The 23,335-nt window shown below is 36.7% G+C and overlaps 1 protein-coding gene across 1 annotated transcript in view; it reads right to left on the bottom strand.

The window, feature by feature from the left end:
* MCTP1 (multiple C2 and transmembrane domain containing 1) overlaps positions 1-23,335 on the bottom strand; it is a 517,686-nt gene that overhangs the window by 168,288 nt on the left and 326,063 nt on the right. The window contains exons 11-12 of the mRNA XM_039239406.1: positions 12,289-12,475; positions 7,466-7,559 (exon numbers count right to left, since the gene is read on the bottom strand). Coding sequence (XP_039095337.1) covers positions 7,466-7,559; positions 12,289-12,475 — 281 coding nt within the window. The remainder of the gene's footprint in view (positions 1-7,465; positions 7,560-12,288; positions 12,476-23,335) is intronic.

The raw sequence follows: 23,335 nt of genomic DNA, 5'->3' as shown, positions 1-23,335 counted from the left end.
AGTTGGTTAAGCTTCCTACTTCGGCTCAGGTCATATCTCACAGTTCAAGCCCTGCGTCGGGCTCTGTGCTGACAGCTAGCTCAGAGCCTGGAGCCTGTCTTTGGATTCTGTATCTCCCTCTCTCTCTCTCTGACCCTCCCTTGCTCACATCTCTATCTCTCTCTCAAAAATAAATAAAACATTTTAAAACATTTAAAAAAAACCAATGTAACAAAATCGATATATGTATAATTCACTCTCACAAGAGCTAAACTCAATTCAAACCCTAATTTCCCCCCGATATTTTCTACCGTTAATGCAGGACATCACCGTTTTATGTCCCAGTAAGGCTTTTTCATATACTGTTTAATGCTCATCTTGTTGAACTAACCCTATTATTCTGAACTAGGCTATTACACATATGTATGAATATACGAATATGTATATATTATGTATAAATACCATAGTACTATATAACTATTTAAAAATCTAAATATATAATATATACGTATAGTATAAACAAATAACACATGCCATATAGTATACAGTTAACTATCCCTCTTAGCAAGTTTGATAAGGAAGCCCTTAATTACCTCTTCAAAGTCACTAGTAAATAGATTGACCATGTTACACTAAGAACAGAGCTCTGTATTCCTCCATTCGGCATCCTCACTGACATCAATCCTTTACAGCAATCACTCTTTGGGCTTGGCTATTCAATCACTTATGCACCTAACTCTACCATCACATAACCCAAATATTCCTATGGTAGTTTTGTTTTCCAAAAGTCTAGTTAAATCCAGATCCTCTCTGTTTGCACCAGTTCCCTAATCCATCATTCTAGGAAATGTATTGCTTATTTACACGACTATATCATAACAAAAAATAAAAAAGTTTAATTTTAAACAATGGTTCTAGCATCTGAAAGCATTTCTTCAAGCACTGAATGGAATCATGAAGCCAGCCATCCAAGCCATAACACCAAGTCTCTACTTCTTTACTCAAGAGATCATTTTGTAATCTTACTTCCACAGAACTCAATTAATTACTTCATAGTATTTCTTTTCCTCATTTCCCATTGAGAGTGGGACCACCACTTTCTCAGCCCATAGTCCTTCACCTCTAGAGCATATCAAACCCAATTATTAATCTCTTTTGTCATCCCACCTATTCTTCCAGAGCAGGATCTCCTGACCGTGTGACCTGCATATGAATCACACATGAGTTCCACATTCCATATAAAACACTAGTTCAAACTCAGCCTCAGTAGCCTCTGGGGTAAATTATCATTTTAATTCCTCTTTTCACAAATATTTAATATTCACTGTTTGGTTTTAGTAAAACACGTTCACATTTCCAAAATTAGAATATGATTTAGTTTTGTAAAAATGCAAGCACTAAAAGGAAACAACTTTTATTTCTATGTGAGCTATGTTGACATAAATGAACAAAGAACCAAAAAAAGAATGAAAAGGAATGATTTGCTTTCTCTCCTTGTGATACCTTCATTTGTTTAATTTCATTCTTAAGGAAGGTATTTCTATAGTATGTAGACATTTAACATATATGTATGTAACGTTCTCTAAACTAGGCATAGTATAGTGATAAGACTGTCACGTGTTGGGTATTTCTGATGCATTATAAATTGGATGATGTTTGTTTTCAAACTACACTATCTGCTTTTAATCTTCTATAAGCTTAATTCTTAAAAAGCAAATAGGGACATCATTAGCTTATGTAATGGAAATAAAGCATACTTTGGGAAATTTTCGGAACAGTTTATGTAAAACTTAGGTGTTTTTGTTTCAAACAATCAATATAATTTTAAGATTTCAAGATAGCAAAAGTTAAACAAATTAAGAATGATATCCATACACAAGCCCCTTTTATTTGGTAAATGATTTCACCTTTGCTAATTCACAAATATGAAGGACTTGCACCATATGCTATATGATACTATCAATGGAATTACGTAGCATTTAAGGGAGATATATTTTCTCATCTTCCAAACAGGCTTTAAATAATGACCATAAAATCTAAGGCTGCATTCATCAAATATCATCAATATTATTAAACGTGATGATATCATTAAAGGCACATGCTATTAAGCATTCAAGCTGCTCTAGTTCTGTAAGAGAAGCAGTAATCCCACTTCTTCCAGTAGAGCTCTTGTATTCTGAGGTCCACTCAAGCAACAACTGAATATATCTCATGCAGTTTTCTTGGGTAACCCACAAAAAGTTAATTTTTTTAAAGGACAATATCTTATCTATGTTAAATATATGTGCTTGGCATTTCTCCAACTGTATATAAAACTTTCAAAGAACAGACTTGCCTTTTTCTGTACAGCCACCTTTTCATTTTCTTTCTCTGAATAGACCCATAATGTTCAGGGAAAATACCAAGAATAATAAATCCAAATCTCTGTATAAAATATACCTTCATGACATACTCAAGCTGGAAATCACAGGAACCAATAAAAATGCAGGCAGCCTACTGATAATGAGGTCAGAAATACAAATAAATTTACTTTTAATGAAGACTGGAAGCACAGTAATCAAAGTGTTAAAATTCATTTCATGCATATCTCATTTGCTTCTTAGCTGATATTTACCACGCAATTCTGTGAGAAAGTAGAGGCCTAAGATGCTCCAGATAAATGGCTCAATTAATTGTACAGAGGTAGACCTCTTTGAGCTGAGCCAGAGCTGTGAGCTCTTTATTAAAAGCACTATTCTGTAGCCTATAACCTTGTTCCTTGACTCCTCTCTGGTTTCCAATTTAAACAAGTCCCCATGCGGCCTGCTCTAAAGGGCTTTGTCTCCCTGTCATTGTTAAGAGAGCTGAGGCATCCTGGAAGTGTGAAATCAGACCTCATGAGTTGAACGGTTCCCCAGGGAACGCCGGACTGCGCAGAAGGTCAAAGTCATGGGCCGGACCGTCTAAAAGTGTCTGATCGCCGGTCTGTGACACAGCAAGGTTGGGGGGGCGGGGGGGGGGGGGGGGGCGGTGGCGCTAGACTGAAGAGGACTGAAATTGAACACATCTTAATTAAAGCCCACAGACAGCAAAACAAAATGTTTTCTAGGCAGCCTGTCAAATGGGGCTTAAATTTAGCTCTGCTAATGAATCTGAGCTGCTAACTGTTATTTCTTAAGATAATAAGACTCTCACGGAAGCTGATAAAAAAAACTGTAGCATGTCTTTTTCTGCTGTTTTGTTACTTAAATATTTTCCAACAATGAAGACAGTTTTCCTAAAGAAAAACATGGGGAAAATCTATGCAAATAAAGGGGTAGTAAACATCTCCCTTAATAACTAGTAGGTTTCTAGACCATGGGGCTGGTGAGTCACAGGTCTTTCTGTGTAGCCTTGTTTTAGAAAAAGATATACTCATTTGATGGGACTGTGTCAGTGACAGATTATGTTAATTATAAAATTCTCTCCCTCTCTTCCTTTTTCTCTCCCTCTCCCTCTATTGTTTCCTGAAAGAGATGGTGCATTAACTTGAGAGATCAATTCACCTGGGGTGGAGAAGTTTTATATTAGTGTTCCTTTTAATACAGTGAAAAGGTAGGGCATCTTTTGAAAGGGTTTTGCAGTTCCCCCATATCACTGTTTCTGAACCTGAGTGGCTGGTATCCCTGGGGAGGCTGTGACCTCTTCCTCGGGAACTCAAAAACACAACCCAGGGGAAAATGCAGGGGAGGGGCTGGAGAGAAGAACCCTTTTCTCTTTCTTCTCTTAGAACTTGAAAGAACCCATAGGCCAGGTCTAAATACTCTGTGAAGAAAGCCTCACTCGATACAGAAGACTTGAAATGTTCTGTTGAAAGCAGAAATTAGGCCCCGTCCAAGGAATAGGATAATTAGAAGCCAGAAAAGACCAAGTCCCAGCATGAACTGTTTCCCACCACCTTAAAAAAAAATCCCCCCCCCCCCCCACTCCAGTGGTCTTTCTCTCCTCACAAACTGTCCAGTTTTAAGGAATACTTGATTTAGGGATAGAATTTTCCCCAGTGAACGCAGGGCCAGACAGTGTCTAGGTTTTGCTTTGATGGTACAGAAAGACATTCACCTTCTCACTGCTTAGGTGGAAGGTAAGTAAGTTGTATCGCAAAGTATTTTTCACTTAATCAAACTTTCTGCCTCACGAAGAATTTAGCCGATCAACTTTGAAAACCAGAGTGCCTCTTTCTCAGGCTGTGAAAGGCTGCCCACAATTTGACTGAAATTTCAATCCACTCTTGTGCCTTGCTCAATGCATGTGTATGTGTGGGAGTTGTAAATTGAGGCCTTAACCACCAGAGTTAATCTCTTTTTTAAATCTGTATTAACCTTAATGATTTGAAGTGCACTGTCCAACACTGGGCTATTGAGACTGAAGAAAAAACTACCCTCAACTATCAACAGTTTATTAGGGGCTTAACTGAAGTGACCCTACTGTAGGAGTGTTCAGCTGAACAAGGCTATAGGCTTTTTGTGGAAAGGGAAAGAATTGAGGGTTTCATTAAAAAGTAATTTGTGCTTTGTACTCACTCATTCAAAGAGAGTCTCAATTGCTCTTTATTCACACAGAGTTAATACAGTATCACAATGTTACTCAATGAATGTGTTGTAACAAAAGAAAAATTTTACATTTTGAAAGGAAAAAAATTCTTTGTAACTGCAGTAAGATTGATGGCTACTTAAAAGATTATGGAATCTCTTTTTCCTGTGCCCATGTTAAATGATGGAATACCGTAATTTAAATTTTTTTTGCTTCAACTATGGAAGTTTGACTTTATGTTCTGATCATTAAACATTTAAAAGTAGAGCCAAGTTGCTCAAATATATGTTTGTCTTGTTAGACTGTGCTAGAAAAAAAGTGTTCTGCAGCCAACTAAGTATCTTATAATAATAGCCTCATTTATACCAGGTCAGAAAATACTCTTTGTTTAGTTCAGAGAGCTATCAGTGATTTAAAATCTCCCCTCTCCATCCACAACACTCCTAAATGGATGCTAATTTGAGGATTTGAAGACAGCACCATTGACTCAATTTCTGTTTTTCAAACTGTGGCTGAGTATCTTGTAGAGCGTTACTGTGATTATCACTAGGATGTACAGGATATTTTTAAAGTTCTCCTTTGAACAAGTAAAAAAGCAAGTATACAAAGAACTTATTTGTGCTCCAAATTTAATGGTAAAGACCAGGAAGGATCAGTATACCTATACATTTTTACCCTTTTGGGAAGTAAGGATTATTTTAAAAGTCGGTAGTATATTCAGGCCTTTCTTACTTAAATATATGGTCCTCAGTTTCTGCCACCATCACAAATGTCATAAAGACCACAAAAGGTTCAAGAGTGAGCAAGGTCAAAGACTGAATTATCCTCTTGCCCCTGAATAGTTCAACATCTCTCTTGTTCAATTCAGAGCACATTAGATTATAAGGTCAGTGTGGAATGAGGAATCATTAGATTTATATCCCTAAAACTGGAGGGAAAAAATGGAGAATCTGTTATTTAGTAGTCCCCAAATTAAAGTTCATTTTACCAGATCAAAATTATGTCTCACTGAATCCCTAGGGAAAAGGCTATTGTTATTCACATTAATTTACATAGAACCATTAGGAAAGAAATATATCTATTTTTTACAGCTTTGAAAGAACATGTACTTTAACCTCCATAGTGGCATATAGGCCAAGTAGGTTAACATAGTTTGCATATTCATGGAATTTTAAAAGCAATGACAGCTTCTCTCCAAGAGAAACAAACTTATATAATCACATTCAACTTGTGTAATGGGCAGGTGAATAAGCTTTTGAAGTAAATGAGACTGGAATGTTTTTATACATAAATGTTCAGTAATAATTCTTAGCACTGAGGTGCCCACTGAGATACTGATTATTTTAGGTGTTTCTCCCTATTATTCAGAGGTTTTCAGCTCAACACTGGGGGCTCCCTTCCCTTACAGAAAATCCTGAGGAAAATTGAAGGTGTCTCCCATGGTGGTGAATGTCACTGCCACGAATTCCTGAATTTATCTGCTGCTGGGAATCAGAGGCTAGATGCAACCTCCGTAGTATAAAAGCAATACTGAGTTCCTATTCCAGTCTTTAAGTTCATGTCCAAAGTGGACCAAAAAAAAAAAAAAAAAAGAGCAGTTACTCAATCATTCATTGTTGACTGTTGGTTCTAATAATAAATACAACATAAAAAAGAAAATAAAATGAAATCATTATGTCCACATGAATATGAGCATATCCACATCAGAAATCAAAAAGAAAATGAACAAACTTAGTATTCAACTAATTGTTTAGTACAAGGAACCAAGTGGGTGTACCTGCAAAAAGATTACAAATTCCTCTCTCCCTATTTTCAAGTATGCCTATTTTGAAAGAATATTTGACAGTTGTTATTAACTTCTTGGTTTCAAATCAGTTGATAATCACCTGTTTAAAGAAACTGTAAACTCTCAACATTTTCATTTTTATCACACAATAGTCAGCCAATACTACGCAAATATTAAAATGTTTAAACGGTTGCCATTTTGGAGCAGGCGTCTGCTATTTTAGTTTTAATGCATGTAATCTTTTAAATGGGTTTTGATTCTGTTCTGTTTAGATTTGAGGAATTAAAGAAGGGTACCAACAATCATGTAATCGATTTACAAGCTCTGAGATGGTAGGAAAAGCACATTTCTCCCCTTCAGGTAAGTCTGGTACCTTATTAGGATCAACTTGCTGAACTTCTACAAGTAATAAGTAAGTACACTTCTACAACTTATAAGTGGATGCTTTTTTTTCAGGAATAGCAAAATTTACACAAAAATTTGTCGAGATGGATAACCAACCTTGAGACAGACAACTGGAGAAATGGTATAATATTCCCCAAAAGGAATGATCACATAATTGCAAATTTAAAGCAATTTAACTCTGGAAATTGATGAAATAATAAGCATTTGTTAATTAATTAGTATGTCACAGAAATAGCAGTATCTAAATCAGGAAGCCTTAAGAGGTAAGACTGATTTCAGTGTTTTTACAAGCTCATTTCTTTCTTAAAAAATTAGAACATTGTACTTAGCTTAGACCCAGAATTATCTCTGGGATGTGCTAAGGAACTTGAACAACAAAAAGAGTGATTCTTCCCAATAGAAGAAGATATACCATACTCCAAGATGCTGAAATGATGAAACCAGGGAAGAAACATTTCCATTACGTTAGGCAAACTGTGGAGAAGGCAATGATTCAAAAGTCATTTATTGTTTACTTTTAATACATTACTCTTCTTTCAGAAAGCAGAGCCAGTATAAAACTGAGTGGGTGGCAAATCCTGTAAGATCAAAGCTGAAACTTCGTATTTATACTATTTACTTCAATGATCCAGTCAGGTTGAATGAAGAGTTTAGTCATTAAATGGTGTGAACCCTGTGTGCTGCCTGAGATATATATACATATATATATATAAACATAGACACTAGGAGAATTGCCTCATTTCTTACCTGTGACGTCGGCGACCATTAACCCTTCTGCTCTGATCACTTTCACCTGGAGAAATCCCACATCTTTCAGGTTGTGAAATATCCGCAATGGGCTCTGAAAGACCCAACATCGATATTAAGAAAGAGAGGTCCTAGTGAGTCTCAGAGTGTGCTGAGAAAACACTAAGTTTTATGACTGATCTCAGGATGCTGCTTAAGTGGTTCAAAGGGAAATTTGTGTTTCTTCAGTACAGACTACACTTCCACCATCATTAACAAGTACATAGGCATAGGCACACACATATATATCTACATAGATAATCGTTGTTCTACAAGACTCTTTGAAAGAATAAAAAATACCACATGCCTTTCTATAAATAATTATCAGTAGATGGTGAACAATAAAATATAGAATAGTATATGCCTACTTTCATTCTTCAAACTCCTTAAGAACTCGAAGAAATGTTTCATCAATGGGTATGATGGTTTGGAGACTAATGATTGATTATTAACATTGAGTCTTAAATTGTTGGTTATGTAACACACTGCAGCCTTTAGAATTAAGAAAGTCAACATAATTTTTTTTTTTTACTATTTTGTTCTTGGTGAGTTTTGGAAATATCATGTCCTAGATGAAGGTTAAATTAATGGAGAAATGGTTTGTAATATTTAATTCAAAAATTTGACATCATTCTATAAGCCTTTTGGGAAAAATATCATATATAATCTTCTAAATTAAATCAAATTGATCACTAAAAATAAGTTAAAAAGTGATGAGTAACTTTTCTTAAGTTTATAACTTTATTGGCCATTATAGTATGTGTAGAAGTAGAGAAATTTTAACAGACAAATCAGATCCAAAGAATAAAACCTATTTAATTTCATAAATTAATAATGGCGGTTTTTTGGGAAGTATAGTACCTGAAGGCATGGAAAGAGGGCTACTAATGCAATAATTCAGAACTCCAATTAATGGGCACAAATACTTAAGGAGTAAGTATTGACACAGAATATCCATACGCATTTGTTTATTTGCACTTCATAGCATTTTTCTTATAACAAGACAGGCATTTTTTCTAAGTAAATCAAAGGTACTCCTGTATCATAATCCTTAAAGTGCTCTAAGACCAGGGAGCATAACCTAACAAAGTCATCAAACTGTTACCAAAGAACATTCCCATCCTTATATTAAGAATGTGAGAATACTGACAAGCAGAAGCTTACTGAGATATTAACTTTATCAGTCTTGTATGACTAGTCAGTGTTTACACTGAAGCTATGACCTTGGTACATTGAGAGGAAGAAATGCAGATATATGTGTAATCTCAGAGCCTAACTTTTAAGAGCATTGAGCACAGGATTAGTGCTTAATCTTTTATTGTTTTTAAACAGTTCCTTATCACCAAAAATCTATTTAAACTACCCAGAGGACAGCGTTCAGTAAAAATGCACTTCTCTCTTCATTTACATTCCTGTAAGTTAAGGGTTTAACAGTGGGGACTTTACACAGTGGGTATTATAACTCAGAGGTTTGTAGGCATGTCGTCTTCCTAATGTAGAAACACCAGGTTTGAGAACCGTGCCCTTATCTCAGAGTTTACAGAGTTTTATACCCCAGGTAAGCCCCCTATCCTAATGACAGAGAAGAGTTTTATCAAAAGGTTCCTGTCCTTTAATTTTCAAGAGCAATTTCAACCAAGTTTCACTGTGTCTAAAACAAACATCATCAGTCCTCAGGCTGAGAATTATTTCATACTAGTAACCTCATCGCCCAGACATACAGCTTCTGAGGCTTCAGCTCCGATATTCTGCTTCTCATTTGGGGGAGTAATTATTGTCTGAAGGCTTTATTTCCTCCAGTCAGCTGACACTCAGTAATTTATTGCCAACTTCAACTGTTTAGGCCAGTGACACATCGATTATAATAAGAATTAAAAAAAAAACAAGCAAAAAACTTAAATTTATCAGTTTAAAAATACACCTTTCAGTAATGCTTCATCAAGATGTATTCCCGCCTTGTTATTTATGGTTATTTTAGAAGGCCTCAAAACCTGGATGTCTTCGGAAGCCCGAAATTTCCATAGCAGAGGAATCTATGATTTGCTGTGAATCCTTTCAGCCCTCAATAGATGGGAAAAGATTGAAATGCTCTGGAGAGGAGTCCTCTTTATTTTTTTAATGAAAGGCTGTATAATATATTTTCTCTATGGCTGCAGCAGCTGTCAGGGAGAGCATCTCAGTTCAGCTCTATTACGGGAGAGGCAATACCCCATCCTATGGCATCGAGATGCTCTGAGGGGCCAGAGCTGATTGACAGCTTGTCACCGTGACGTCTTATTCCATCTCTGTTATGGAGAAAATTAATGTCACACCACCAGCCTTATGACTCGCTGTCATCTTAGAACCGCTCACCTTTTATCAATGCTCTAAATAACATTTCAAGCCCATCGTCTCACGGTGGACAATCCGGTCAAGGGACATTAAATCAGATGACTGTGAAATGTCATAATAAAAATGGAATGCTAACAACTTCTTCTCTAAACTAGCTCCTCTGGTTTTTAAACTGTGACAAGGGGGAGCAAGGGTTCAGCATACCCGTTCTGAAAAGGTCATACAATCGCTCTTGGTCTACTACCCATTACTACCCGCCCCCTATTGACCTTCCCTGCTTTCCTCCCCCCAAAAGAAAAAAAAAAAAGAAAAATGGAATTAGCCATCTTTTCAGAATGAGGTGATCAAATGATGGCTCTCACAGTAATGTCTGTTTAATTTGTGGGGCTTCAATGCTTTGCAATGAGCAGCTGAGCGACAGAAATGGAGAGCCTTTTCAGGGGCAATTCGTTTACTTTCCTCATGATGGCCACTGCCAAATCAAATTCTTAAGTTTAACCTAAAATTTAAAAAATACACATGTTCTCCTGAGAAAACATAGAAATAAATCCCCAGATAAGCTCCTATTTTATGTTTCTCTGAAACAAGTGACGTTTCAGACATGATACAGCATTTCATCATCTCATAATCTGTGTAATAAAAAGGAAACACGCCGAAACCAGAAGGTACAGGTCTCTGTCCTTGTATTGCTATGAGCAATTATAACACATGGGCTTCACTGCATACAGTAGCTTCTTAGCAGCTACCACTCTAGAGGGAAATACAGCGCTATGCTTGAAATTCAGGGCTAAAAAAAAGATATATTTAAATACAGTTCACTTTTTAATGTATTGAGCAGCATATAACCTGAGAATTAGCTGGGGTGTCCATATAATGTTTTACATTTTATTGAAATAATAACTAACATTTGAAAGAAAGTGCAGAAACAAATATTCAAATTCTGAATGGAAATGGCTTGATTTAAGGAAGCCCATCCAAAAAAAAAGGAAAAAAAAACCAATCAATGATAGTTGGATTATTTCTAATTACCAAGCCTGCAGTATCATTTTAATATATGGGATAGTTTCAGATATTCATCCATAAAATACAGTATCATAATACCTAGAATTTTTATATTAATATACCAATTAATTCCTTTAAAATTGTTTCAATTCATGAGGCTCACTTCTGGTAACAGGAGAATATGTTTTTGTGGGTTCCAAAATGTGAAATAATTTTCATAATTGCAATTACATATTAGAAGATGCCCAACAATACGTTGGGCTCTTAGGTGGTTTAAAAATATATATTCTTTAGCCTTGCTAAGTCACCTCTATTAAACTGTTTATGATAACACCATTGGTGGATGAGTTGTACAAGCATTAGCAGACAGCTGATTTAGTGGAGATAGCCAGAATAAATTTGCTGAAGCACACATCCTGCTAATCTGTTTGAAGAATATTGTAGAGCATTAGTACCAGCACTTCATGTTATCTGCACAGCCTGATAAGGTACATCTTTATTAAATTCAGTTATTGGAAGGATGTCAGTCAGCAAATAGGAATATTTTAGAATCTAAAAAAAAATTAAGCAGTTCTTTGTTAGTTAGAGCTTGGTTTCATGGCTGAGTGTCTAGAGGAGCCTTCTAAACACCTGGCAGCACTGTACAATACAAGCTTTGTAATTTTAAGTGGAAAAGATTTTTTCCCAGCTTCACGGATACCAAGGCATTCACTTTTCGAGTCTCCATTGAGAGAGAATGGTGGAGTAAGAGCTCCCCTCTCTGCTGATTTGAGAAAACTACATGGTGGAAAATGCACTATGTGAGGATGCCGGGAAATAGGTAGATTTGAGTAAGAATATTTTGGTTTGGTAAAATTTGAGTCAATAGTGACTCATTGTCCCACCCAAACACTCTCTACATTTGATCAAAATGTAGGGAGGCTTCCTTTTAACTACATTTCCCATTCAATTAAAATGAAATAAAGGAATGAAGTGAGGCTTTTCTAAGCAGTTGAAATAAAAATTGTTTCTGGAATATCTTCTTATTACCAAGCTGCTAATTAATGTAGGTGCCATTAATTGCACTTCAGACTTGGAAAGACCAAGGATTCTTAATTGCAATTACAAAGAGTTGATGACTTAATTTTGAAGTAATGCTGTGTATACTTGACTTTCCTTTATGAGAAGTTTCCTTGCATGAAAATTGTGCTGCATGACAAAATCATGGAGGAGATGCTCAGAATCTAGAACTTGCTTTGGAAGAGACTCTAGAGTAGACCAGGTGTCTAGACATCAGGGTAATACAAGAAATTCTACAGAGGTAAGTGCAGCCATTGCATTTGCCCAGCTTTCTGTTTCTGCTGATTCATCTGTCAGACAGCTTTTCCGATGTACTTCTGTCACTCCAAGTAAATTATTTACAACCCCGACTAGTCACACATAGCCCTGAAGGAGGAGGGTTACATACGTACATATCTCCTTAATATTTCCTCCCGTTCTTTCTGGTCCTCCAGGGAGTTGACGGAGAGGTCAGAGATACTGACTGTGGCCGAAGCTGTCAGGGTGACCAGCAGCACCAGGTGCCCCTCACCCTCTTCCAGCTGCAACTCCAACTTGTGTGTCTGCTCCCTACTGAGAGCTGACAGGTCGACCTGGCACCTAGGAACAAATGTTTTGAATTAGCAAGTGGGCTTTATTTTTTTCCTTTTCTTTCTCTCTTTCTCTTTTTCTCTTTCTCTCTTTTTTTCTCTCTTTCTTTGTGTCACATCAAACAGTGAAAGTGCAGGCTGCTCAGAGCTATGTGGAAAATAAATCAATAGACACAGTATTTGGACCACTGGAAGAATATGTCTTTCATGTCAACATACTTTCTTCACAAAATTCAGACCCTGATTATTTTTAGTATCTAATTTCTTATTTCCTGTAAGACACACAAAAAATGCTTGTCTGATTCTTACTACCCATTGCGACCATATTCATAAATCGGTGGGAACTTTCAATCCCTGGACGGAGTAGTTTAGTGGGGCTTTGCCTACAGAAAGATTAATACAAAGGTCTTAGAAGAGGCAAAGCACCAAGAATCTGACTTCTTGTGCAAGTTTTAAAACAATGGGTGTTCTTCCTTCATTCATAAATGCTATTAAGCACTGAATAAAATAGATACTATGATGACACAATAAATTTTTCATTTTTAAAACCATACTAGTTTATTCAGAGAACACCATGCATAAATGTAAATAAAAACAAACTCTCCAAAAACATTATAGCTCAAAGGTTATGTACCAGAGTTGTTCTAAGAGAGGTTTCAAACATGGTAGCCCATGCTTTATTTATTTATTCATTTATTTATTTATTTATTTATTCATTCATTCATTCATTCATCCATTCAGAGACCAGGGAGAAGGAGAGAGAGAGAATCCCAAGCAAACTCCACACTGCCAGCATGGGGCCCAACGCGGGGCTCAAACCCACAAATGGTGAGATCACAACCTGAGCAGAAATCAAGGGTTGGGACACTTAACTGACTGAGCCACCCAGGCACCCCCATGACAGTCCACACATGATAACCTACTTGCTCAGAGCTAAACAATGTTTTCATAAAAATGTCAACTGATTTGGAAGAGAAAGCTACAGAGGTGATCACAAAGCCAATAAACTGAGAAAAGGGGGCAGATATGAACAGAAGGCATTTATAACAGGAAACAGCCTATTATAAGAATAAATGTGGTAACATCACAAACAGGGAAGTCAGCTATCAGGGACAGATTAAATTTTTGTTCCTTATTCTTTTCTTCTCTTTTCTTTCTTTCTTCTTCATTTTTTTTTTTTTTTTTTTTTTTTTGAGAAAGAGAATGAGCTGGGTACATGAGCAGAAAAAGAGAGAGAATCTTAGGCAGGCTCCATGCTCAGTGCAGAGCCTGCTGAGGGGCTTGATTCCAAGACCCAGGGATCATGACCTAAGCAGAAATCAAGAGTTGGACAGAGCCACCCAGGCACCCTGCTCCTTCTTATTCTTTACTTGATTTATTGTCTATTGTTTTCCTTTTATTTTTATTATTTTAAAAAATTTTTTTAAAATGTTTTATTTATTTCTGAGAGAGGGAGAGAGACAGTGTGAGCAGGGGGAGGATCAGAGAGGGAGGGAGACACAGAATCTGAAACAGGCTCCAGGCTCTGAGCTGGCTGTCAGCACAGAGCCCAACACGGGGCTCGAACTCACAAACCGTAAGATCATGACCTGAGCCGAAGTCAGACGCTTAACCAACTGAGCCTCCCAGGCACCCCTATTGTTTTCCTTTTAAATTAAATTTTTATAAATAGGGCATTAACACTTATAGGTAGTTTCAAACATCTCTTTAGTATGCATACATTTAGAAATTGAACCAAAGTCTGATATTTTCCCTTTACTTGTGCCAATCAAAACTGACGAGAGGTAGCTGGGACTAGAAACATCTGAGAGGAAGAGGAGTAAAGAAACAAAAAGAAAAAGAAATGTCCTGGTCAGTGACAGAAAGTCCGTGTGTGTAAATGCTAACTATTGAGAGCAGGAAATCAGAGTCTGTACCAAGTCTGGAAAACATCTTTCTAAAGTGAGAACATACATCAAATAACCTCATCGTTTCTGCAATTACAACATGCACTTCAAAATACTTTCATGCTCTCTCCTTAAACTCTGAAGACTAGAAAAAAAATACCCATTTCCTTGTTTAATATTCTAACTTTAACTGGAATTAAGTTTTTGTCATTGACACCTGGAACAAATTGAGGAGAAAAATGGGATGGTGAAAAGCCACCAATCAAATGCATTTTCTAATAAAAAGGAAGAACATCAATATGATTTTTCTACAGATCTTTCCAGTGACTGGCATCGTACCTAGCCTGGAGTTTGTTAAATGTAAACAAATCTTTGGATTAGATTGGGACTACGATACTAGAGAGTTGAACAGGGATTACAATTCACACAGTACTTTTGGTTGGATAAAGTGGGGAACAAGAAAGATCTTTTGCTCATTTGGATCATGTACTTCACAGTCTCATCCTTGCCTTACTCTTTCCTGTGACACTGCATCACCCTTAAAATGCATCAAAGCCTTCTGGAAGATTTTCTTCTTTGGCTATTACCATTTTATACTGGTGTTATGGATGCTGGCCTACTCCTCGTTTATGTTAGAGTCACTGCATTTGGTGCTCTAGACTTGGGGAAAGTTCTCTAAAGATGACCTGGTGCAAGAATTGCAAATTGGTGACTTTCAGATCCAATCTGGCCCATGCATGTGTTGTTTTTGCTTGTAGTGCTAGAAAAAGTTTTGAATTGAAAACATATTTAGACAGAGCAAATGTCCTCTGATGTAACTACTATCTCTAACACTGTCTATTATTTACAATTGGTCAATTTCACTTAATTTTGTATCTGGTTCCAACAGGCATAGGTATTGGTGATCCTTACAACCTCTTTAATTTAGCAAAGAGAAAACTGAATGAAGGCCAGAGAAGATATTGACTTAACGGAGCTATACACTTAGTTATTAGCAGAGCTAGGACCTGAACCTGGAACAATGGAATCCAAGATCTAGGCTTTTTCCCTGCACTAGTCTTCACTATATAAACATGTATCCCAGGAGGAAGTGTGTCTATTCGCATTGGTTATTAAACTGGGTAATATCTGGACTTGTTTTCAACAGAATTTTTTTTCAGTTTTAAAGCATGGAATTATGTTATAAATTATACTCTTAAAATATATAGAAACAATAGAAGACTATAAATTATTTCTCTTATAAGAAGATAAACTCAGTAAAATGAATTTTTAAAACCATGAAACTAATAAAATTTAAATTAACATTGTAAATTTATAGGGAGGATTATGCTTTTCTGCTGCAACTAAAGTTTCAATATTGAGTATTTTTGTAGAAATAGTCTCAGATTCTATCCTATATTTAATGCTTCAGAATTCTGACTTTAATAATTCTAATGTAGAAAATGTTTATTTGTATAAATATATTAGAAGAGAGTATTGATGACTCCAAGGTTCTTTTTGCTAGTTGGGGTTATTTGGCTCTCCTCTTCATCTAAAAACTCTGCTCAGGAGTAGTCCTCAGATGCTGTTATAAATGAAATGTCGCCTGATAACTGAGCAAAGTTGTCCTGTTAACTTGAGAATGAAGTTAGCTTTACAGCATCATTGACGTCTACATTAAGTGGGTATTAAATCAAATTATGGCTGGAATTTGGTGGAAAGAAGTCTTTGCTACCCCTTTGTTGCTGTTGAATAAATATGTACAAAGATGGAACTCCCACAACACAGGCTGTTTCAAAGTAAATTCAGTGCTTCTTGCTACAGATCAGTGTCATGGTTTGAGTGTTTGTCTCCGAAATGCCTATGTTGAAACCTATTGGCCAATGTGATGGTATTATAAGGTGAGGCCTTCGTGAGGTGATTAGGTCATGAGGGTAGAACCTTCATCAATAAGATTAGTGCCTTCATAACAGAGGCCCCAGAGAGATCCTTCACTCCTTCTGCCATGTAAGGACACAGAGAAAACACAGCAGTCTATGAACCAGGAAACGAGACACAAAATCTGCTGGTGTCTTCATCTTGCACTTACCAGCTTCTAGAACTGTGAGAAATAAATTTCTGTTGTTTATAATATGCCCAGTCTGTGATAATCTGGGATAGCAGCCCAACAGGCAGATTCACCTGTGTTTAGCTCCCCCATACTGGTATTTCCTAAAGAATAGAAGGACTCACTACGCTTTGGATATAGAAGTCCTTGGCGGTCATCTGGATGGTCAGAATAGGCATAAATTAATAGTTTTACATTGTTGCCAAAATGAAAATGCAAAATTTAAAAGCAATGAAGCAAATTCATGAACTCCTGAAGTACATACATGGATACGTACACAGGGAAAAGAAGCCAGAATTGGGAGCCAGATTCCTTTTGTTTCAGCCTTCAATCTGTCACTGATTATTTGTATGACCTTTTCCAAGAAAATGTATCCTCTTGACTTCCAGTTTCCTCATCTGTGATATGAGGTAAATGAACCAGAAAACCCCAAATTTCACAATGCGTTAGAACTCTATCCATGTGTACACTTGTTCACATCCTTTCCTTGCAATTCCACAAACCAAAAAACTAAGAAAACAAATTCATCTTTTAGGCAATGAAATACCGGAAATGAAATATTATTCTTCAAATGTATGATACACACTTCCAGAAAAGTCTTTATGTTGCTGCTGGAGGGCAGATAATCTATTTTCAGATTGTCTTCCAAGGAGCACTAAGGGGTACCTCAAAAGTTGCCATGGAGGGGACAATGGTGAAAAACTAGAGTGTGGACTCCCCTCTCTAACTCAAAGAATGGCTCCTCTAACATCTGTTTTCATATTGTGGTTCCACATGTAGGTTTGAAAACTTATTGCCACATGCCCCGAGTTTCTGGCTTCTCAGACCACTTCTTCACTTGGATGAAAAGCCATACTGTGGGTTGTGGAATCTGGCTCCCTGATCAAGTGCCAAAGAAACCAGATGCAACAATAGCCTTCTCGTGGGGTGAACTTAGATTCATGGAATAGGAGACGGGAAGGTAACTCCCCACACTTTCCTCCCTCTCACAGACTGTTTCAAATGGTAATTCTCCAGATTGCCTGTCCACATGTGGCCAGGTGAGTGCCTAGCAACCAGCAGTGTCTCTGAAACTTAGGAAACAGTGGCCATTGCAGTAATATACTGCCTTGCATTGCCTCCTAGTCTTCCCTGACTTATGGTCTTTGTCTCTCACTCTCAGTGCTTAGGGTTCTATCTCCCAGTAAAGCAACAGAACTTAATCACTGCCTTAATCTCTGTTTTTTAGGGAGTTTGGCTATGGAGAAAACAACTGACGCAACTCAATCCCCTCAGTAACAGATGTCTAAAACACAAACCTGACCATGCCCCTCCCCTCAGTTCCCACCACCTCTGGAATATCCTTAGCAAGGCAATGATGCCCTCCATGACCTACCATCAGCTGTCATTTGCTGACTCACACTTACAACTCAAGTCATTCCAGATAGCTGATAATTCTCCCACCATCCTTGCTAGGGTGTACCTGTTTCTTTGTGTTTGGACAAACCAACCCTCTGCCTGAGCTGATATATCTATCTTTATTTGCTAAACTTAATAATTCTCAATGAAATAACCTGCAGTTGTCTTTCTCTGCCAGTATCCCGAGACACCTCAATGGCAGGGATCCAGCATAGTACTCAGAATATAGTCGGTGCTCTATAAGTATTGAAGTACTTATGGACAATATGGAAGTGAAGAGAGGCCCAAAATTTACCCCCATGACAGTGGCAGACCAGGGCTAGCGTGTAATGTGCCCATTCTACCACCCTCTCCTGTCCTCCTAGAAAGTGGTTTGATTTCTTTCCAATACTTGTTTGGCTCAGTCATTAACTCATTTATTCATGGACTGTTCGTTAAGTGTATCAGGCCTCTGTTATGTGTCAGGCCTCTATTAGATTTTAGGGAGTCAGTCATTCTAAGCCTACTAGTTTCTCATCCCCTTTTCCCCAGAACTACCAGACTCAGTGTGTTGCCTTGAACAAAGTTCAAATGGCTTCAGACTGTGGCCAGGGGTTCAGAACACTGAAGTTTTAATAAAGCTTATTCTTTAGCATTCTGATATTATGCAAGTCACTTGAAGTTTTTGTATATCAGCTCTGTTCACTTATCAAATGGGGAAAAAAATTAAACGTCTTTTTTGTACAGAGTTGTAAAAACGCAGGAGTAATAGATGGGTAAGTACTTTGAAAAGTTGAAAGTACTATCTAAATATAATATGTGGTTATATTATTGCATATGCCCTGGTTTGATGTTGGAAAGTTTAAAAACTTACTAAACTTAAAGCTGTGCTGAACCCAGCTCCTCAATCAATAGAAGAATCAAAACAGATTCGAAACTGAAGATGTCAAAGCTACTTTCTCTCATTCCACAAATGAGGAAATTGAGGCTCAGAGAAATTTAAGGATGTCAAGAATTTGAAAGTTTTCTGACTTCCATATGAAAGTTTAGAGTTCTCTGTGCTTTTAAAAAACTCTATGCATTTATTTAGTCACTCGAAAGAAAAATGTCACACTTATTTGGTGACATTTCCCCTTAAGAGTACAGAGTAAAATTTCAGTGTTCTTACCACTTTTTTTCTCCCTTGCCCTTCTATCTACCATGCCTGAACCAATGACCAACGATATTCCTCCCAGATGAAATAGTCTTGTTCTTAACACCCTGTGTGTATACATATACATACATGTGAGTACAGTGGCATGCAGGAGTAAATGTTAAGACTATTTGGATTTTTAAAAATTTAAAAAGAGGACAAGAATCAAGCTTTATAAAAATTTAATATGTGCATTAACACAGGTGTCCCATGCATCAGATATGTCACTTATAGCCTGTAAGTATTTGAGAAAAGGGTAGGAGCTACATAACATAGATGGGTAGACAGTGGCCCCCTTACTTGCTGACTTGCTTTCACTGAACTGCAGTTCATGTATGCCTCGTTAAGTGGATTTACGGATTATATAATCTAGTTTTAACTGAACTAATCCTCACAAAATGGACAATTGGCTTTAAAAGATCCCAGTAAAGAAACTGTGGACTGAAGATAATGCTAATTGAACAAGCACCAGTGAGCAGAATGATAAACAAGGATCTGCAGAGCCACCACTTCCGCTCTTAGCTGAGCTCTCCATCACATTCTGATTCACAAACCAATGATGGTCTCATCAGGTCTAGCAAGAATTCAACCGAAACAACCCCAAATTATCAAGAATAATATTTGCAATAGAAATTTACATCTACTTTGGCGATAAACTTATTAAGCGTGTGTTGTGTCTTGAAGTATTAGCTAATGATATTATGAAGCCATCATGATTAGCAAGACAGTTGAAAACAAAGCCTTCAGAATAGGAAGATAAGTCTCTACAGAATTTCTTTGGTGGGGGGTAATTATAAAAAAAACATATTTTACATAATTTTGACCAAATTCAACAATAAAATTATAAAGCTTTGTGAGATTTTGTAATACACGAGAACCATTTTATATTAGTAAAACTAATAATACATAATATATTATAAAATTTTATACTATAAATCAATATAATACACAATTCCTTAGAATTTTTCAAGACTTCAACACTTAACCACTAAAGTGTTTTAAAGTTTTACAACTATGCAGTTTTTACACCATCCCTCATGCTGCTCTTGCCTTTCTGTTGTTAGAAATTGTCACTGTTTAACTATTTTCGGGGAGATTTATTTCAAAGTTGCTTTATTAGAGCAAGTTGTGAAAATCTCCATTCCCTGACACGAAGGTAAACTATTTAATATACACACAGTGGTGTCTGAAAGCTGTCTTTGGAAACTCTGCTCACTGTATAAGAAACACTGCATTGAGTATAAACTTTTGGAGGAAATCTTCAGAAGAAAAGAATAGTAGCCCATGAAGGAAAATAGATTGAAATCTTAATATATTTGGCTTAGGTTGATTTTATGAAAAACCAAGGCGAGAATCAATGACATATTCTATTCTTTCCTTAAATATTGTCGATCTCACTAATGAAATATTTCGCTCAATCCTCAGCAAGAAAAATGGTGAAATATAATGATTTCCTGAAAAACCTCTCTTCAGTTCAGAATTTTCTGACTAGCTGTCTTTGTGCTTTCAAATTAATAATGCAGGAGGAGTGTTTTCGTTCTATGTAGGAAGTAAAAGAATCATTGGAGAATTGGAATCACAAATAAGAACCTATGCAAATCAGGGCCTACAGAGTATCAAATGCAATGAACTTCAACCTTCAGAGAACATTAATTTTGTTAATATCCAAAGTCAAAGGCTGTATTCCCCATTTGCCACGCTATACCAGAGCACATATATGTGTGCACCTAAAAACCCCATGTTTTCTTTCCTCTGGCATTAAATACAGAGTCACAGATTTATTTTTATGGTTGTGGATTTTGGAAGCATTTGTTCTTTATCCAAAACTTGCCCATTTGGAGTAAGTTTTTCTTATCAAACACCATTAATAAATATTTTCTTGAAATAGATCTCTCTAGTGAAGCTTACATCTATAGCACTTTTTTCTCATGGGCAGGACCAACTCCTCAGCCCCGATAACAATGCAACAAATAAAGTCAGTAGCAATTCCCCAACCGAAAATATATGTACCCCAAATCAATGCCACTTTCAAGATAAACAGGCATTTTGCACACTAATAAATAATGCCATAAATCTTGCTATATTGGATTGCAAATAACTCCAACTGAATAAAATTGCTTGACACAGGATTTACTTATTCTGCACGTTCATAAAAACAACTTGTTCTCTGACAGCACTCATTCTTGGCAATTTACCGCAGCTGTCAGCAGCCAATTTGTTCAGATTACTGCTCTGCATAAAAGTGTAACAATCATGAGGATTTATTAGCTGATTATCGTAAAGGTGGCAGTCCGTCTTGCCTGCCAAAATGCAGGTGATCAGAAAGTTAAATAATTACATGCAGATTAACATTATTTCACCTTTACTTGATATTTGTAGTTCAGCGACAGGTAAAATGTGTTGTTCAAACTTGCACTATTGTGTAGACCATCTGAGTTTGCTGACTACCTGGTATTTTATTGAGCACTTAATGGCTTCAGAACATACTGAGTTCAAGACCAAAATGAAAGGAGTATGATCTTTAGACTCAAGAGTTCTCAGATCAATCAGCCCAGATTCATGTTAGCTGAGCAGCCTCTAAATCTATCTTCTGCCTCACTTTTTGCATGTGCAAAACTGATATAATGTGAACCACTCTTATTACCCCGTAATAGTGAGCTAATGTAATAGTGCTCTATTCATTGTAGAGCACTGTTATTATTGTTTCTTTCTACTCATGGTGAATTCATTTCTCTGCAAAATTTACTTACCAGATGGTATGAGCTCTCTGGATATAATGATGAAAAAGTTATAAGTATCTTGGTAAATGTGCAGGCTACTTTTTTTTTTCAAATGCAACAATACTTATACTTTTTTAAGTATAAGAATTACTCAGGCATTTTCACCTTTAACTCATTAATTCTCCCTTTTTGGATTATATATAAATAGCTTTTTTCAATTACACTGAAATTTTATACCTGCCACTAAGTCATGGTGTTCTAATTGCCTTTGCATTAATGTCTATTGTTAAATTATGAATTTACAGCTAACCCTTTAGCAATATGAGGGTCGGAGGCACCAACTGCCTGGCACAGAATTCTATGTATAACTTTTGACTTCCCTCAAATTTAAATACTAATAGTCTACTGTTGACAGGATGCCATACTGATAACACAAACAGATGATTAACACATATTTTGTATGTTATATTTATTATACATTATATTCTTACCAAAAAGGAAGTGAGAAAAAAGAAAATGTCATTAATAAAAGCATAAGGAAGAGAAAATGCACTTATAGTGCTGTACTACATTTATCAAAAAAAATCTGTGTATAAGTGGATGTGTGTAGTTCAAGCCCATGTTGTTTAAGGGTCAACTGTACTCAGAGAAGGAAGAGCCATGATTTTCAGTATTAAGTCAAATTTCAGCTATTTAAATTAAAATCTGGCAAATATTTATTAAACACCTATTATATGCCATATACTTTTCTAGGCACTGGGGATCTGACAGTGAACAAAAACACAACACTCAAAACTTTCTGTCTTCATGAAGCTTATATTCTAGTGGTAGGAAATAAATGATAAAACATGAAAGTGAAATGCATAGTATGTCAAAGAGTGGTTACTTAAATGGGAAAAACAGAGAAGGACAGGGGAAAGTGAATGTCAAGAAAAGGGGGGATTGGTTTTAAATAAGGTTAATATGGGGGCGTCTGGGTAGCTAGTTGGTCAAGCGTCTGACTTCGGCTCAGGTCATGATCTCACAGCTTAGGGGTTCGAGCCCCAGATCAGGCTCTGTTGTTAGCACACAGCCCGCTTTGGGTCCTCTGTCCCCCTCTCCCTACCCCTCCCTGCCCCTCAAAAATAAACATTAAAAATATTTTAAAAACTAGGGTTGGAATAGATGCCTCCCTGATGTGACATTTGTACAGAGACCTAAAGAAGATAAAGAAGCAATCCATGTGGCTACCTAAAAAAAGAGTGTTACAGATGTAGAGGAAGGTCCTATGGAGGGAAGGTGTCTGGTGTGCCTGAGGAAGAGCAAAGAGGCTGGAACAGAGTAGATGGAGAGAGGGCCAGAACAGCAGAAGTTCAGGGTAGAGTGGTAACCGAGCTAGATCATAAGAATAATTATAGGTCACTCTAAGGACTTACCCAGGTTTTGCCCAGATTAGGATGGGAAAACATTGGAGGGTTTTGAGCAGAAGAGTTAAATTATTTTGTCTTGTGTGGAAGGAAGAACACAAGGCTATGGCTATTGTCCACATGAAAGCTGATGGTGGCTTCAACCAGAATTACAATGATGAAGATAATGACAGGAGTGGATTCTGAATATATTTTGAAGTAAA

Source organism: Hyaena hyaena, unplaced genomic scaffold (genome assembly GCF_003009895.1).
Source record: "Hyaena hyaena isolate Hyena2069 unplaced genomic scaffold, ASM300989v1 scaffold_156, whole genome shotgun sequence".
NCBI lineage: Eukaryota > Metazoa > Chordata > Mammalia > Carnivora > Hyaenidae > Hyaena > Hyaena hyaena.
Note: the sequence above shows the minus strand (reverse complement) of the source record. Positions and strands in the feature narration are given on the sequence as shown.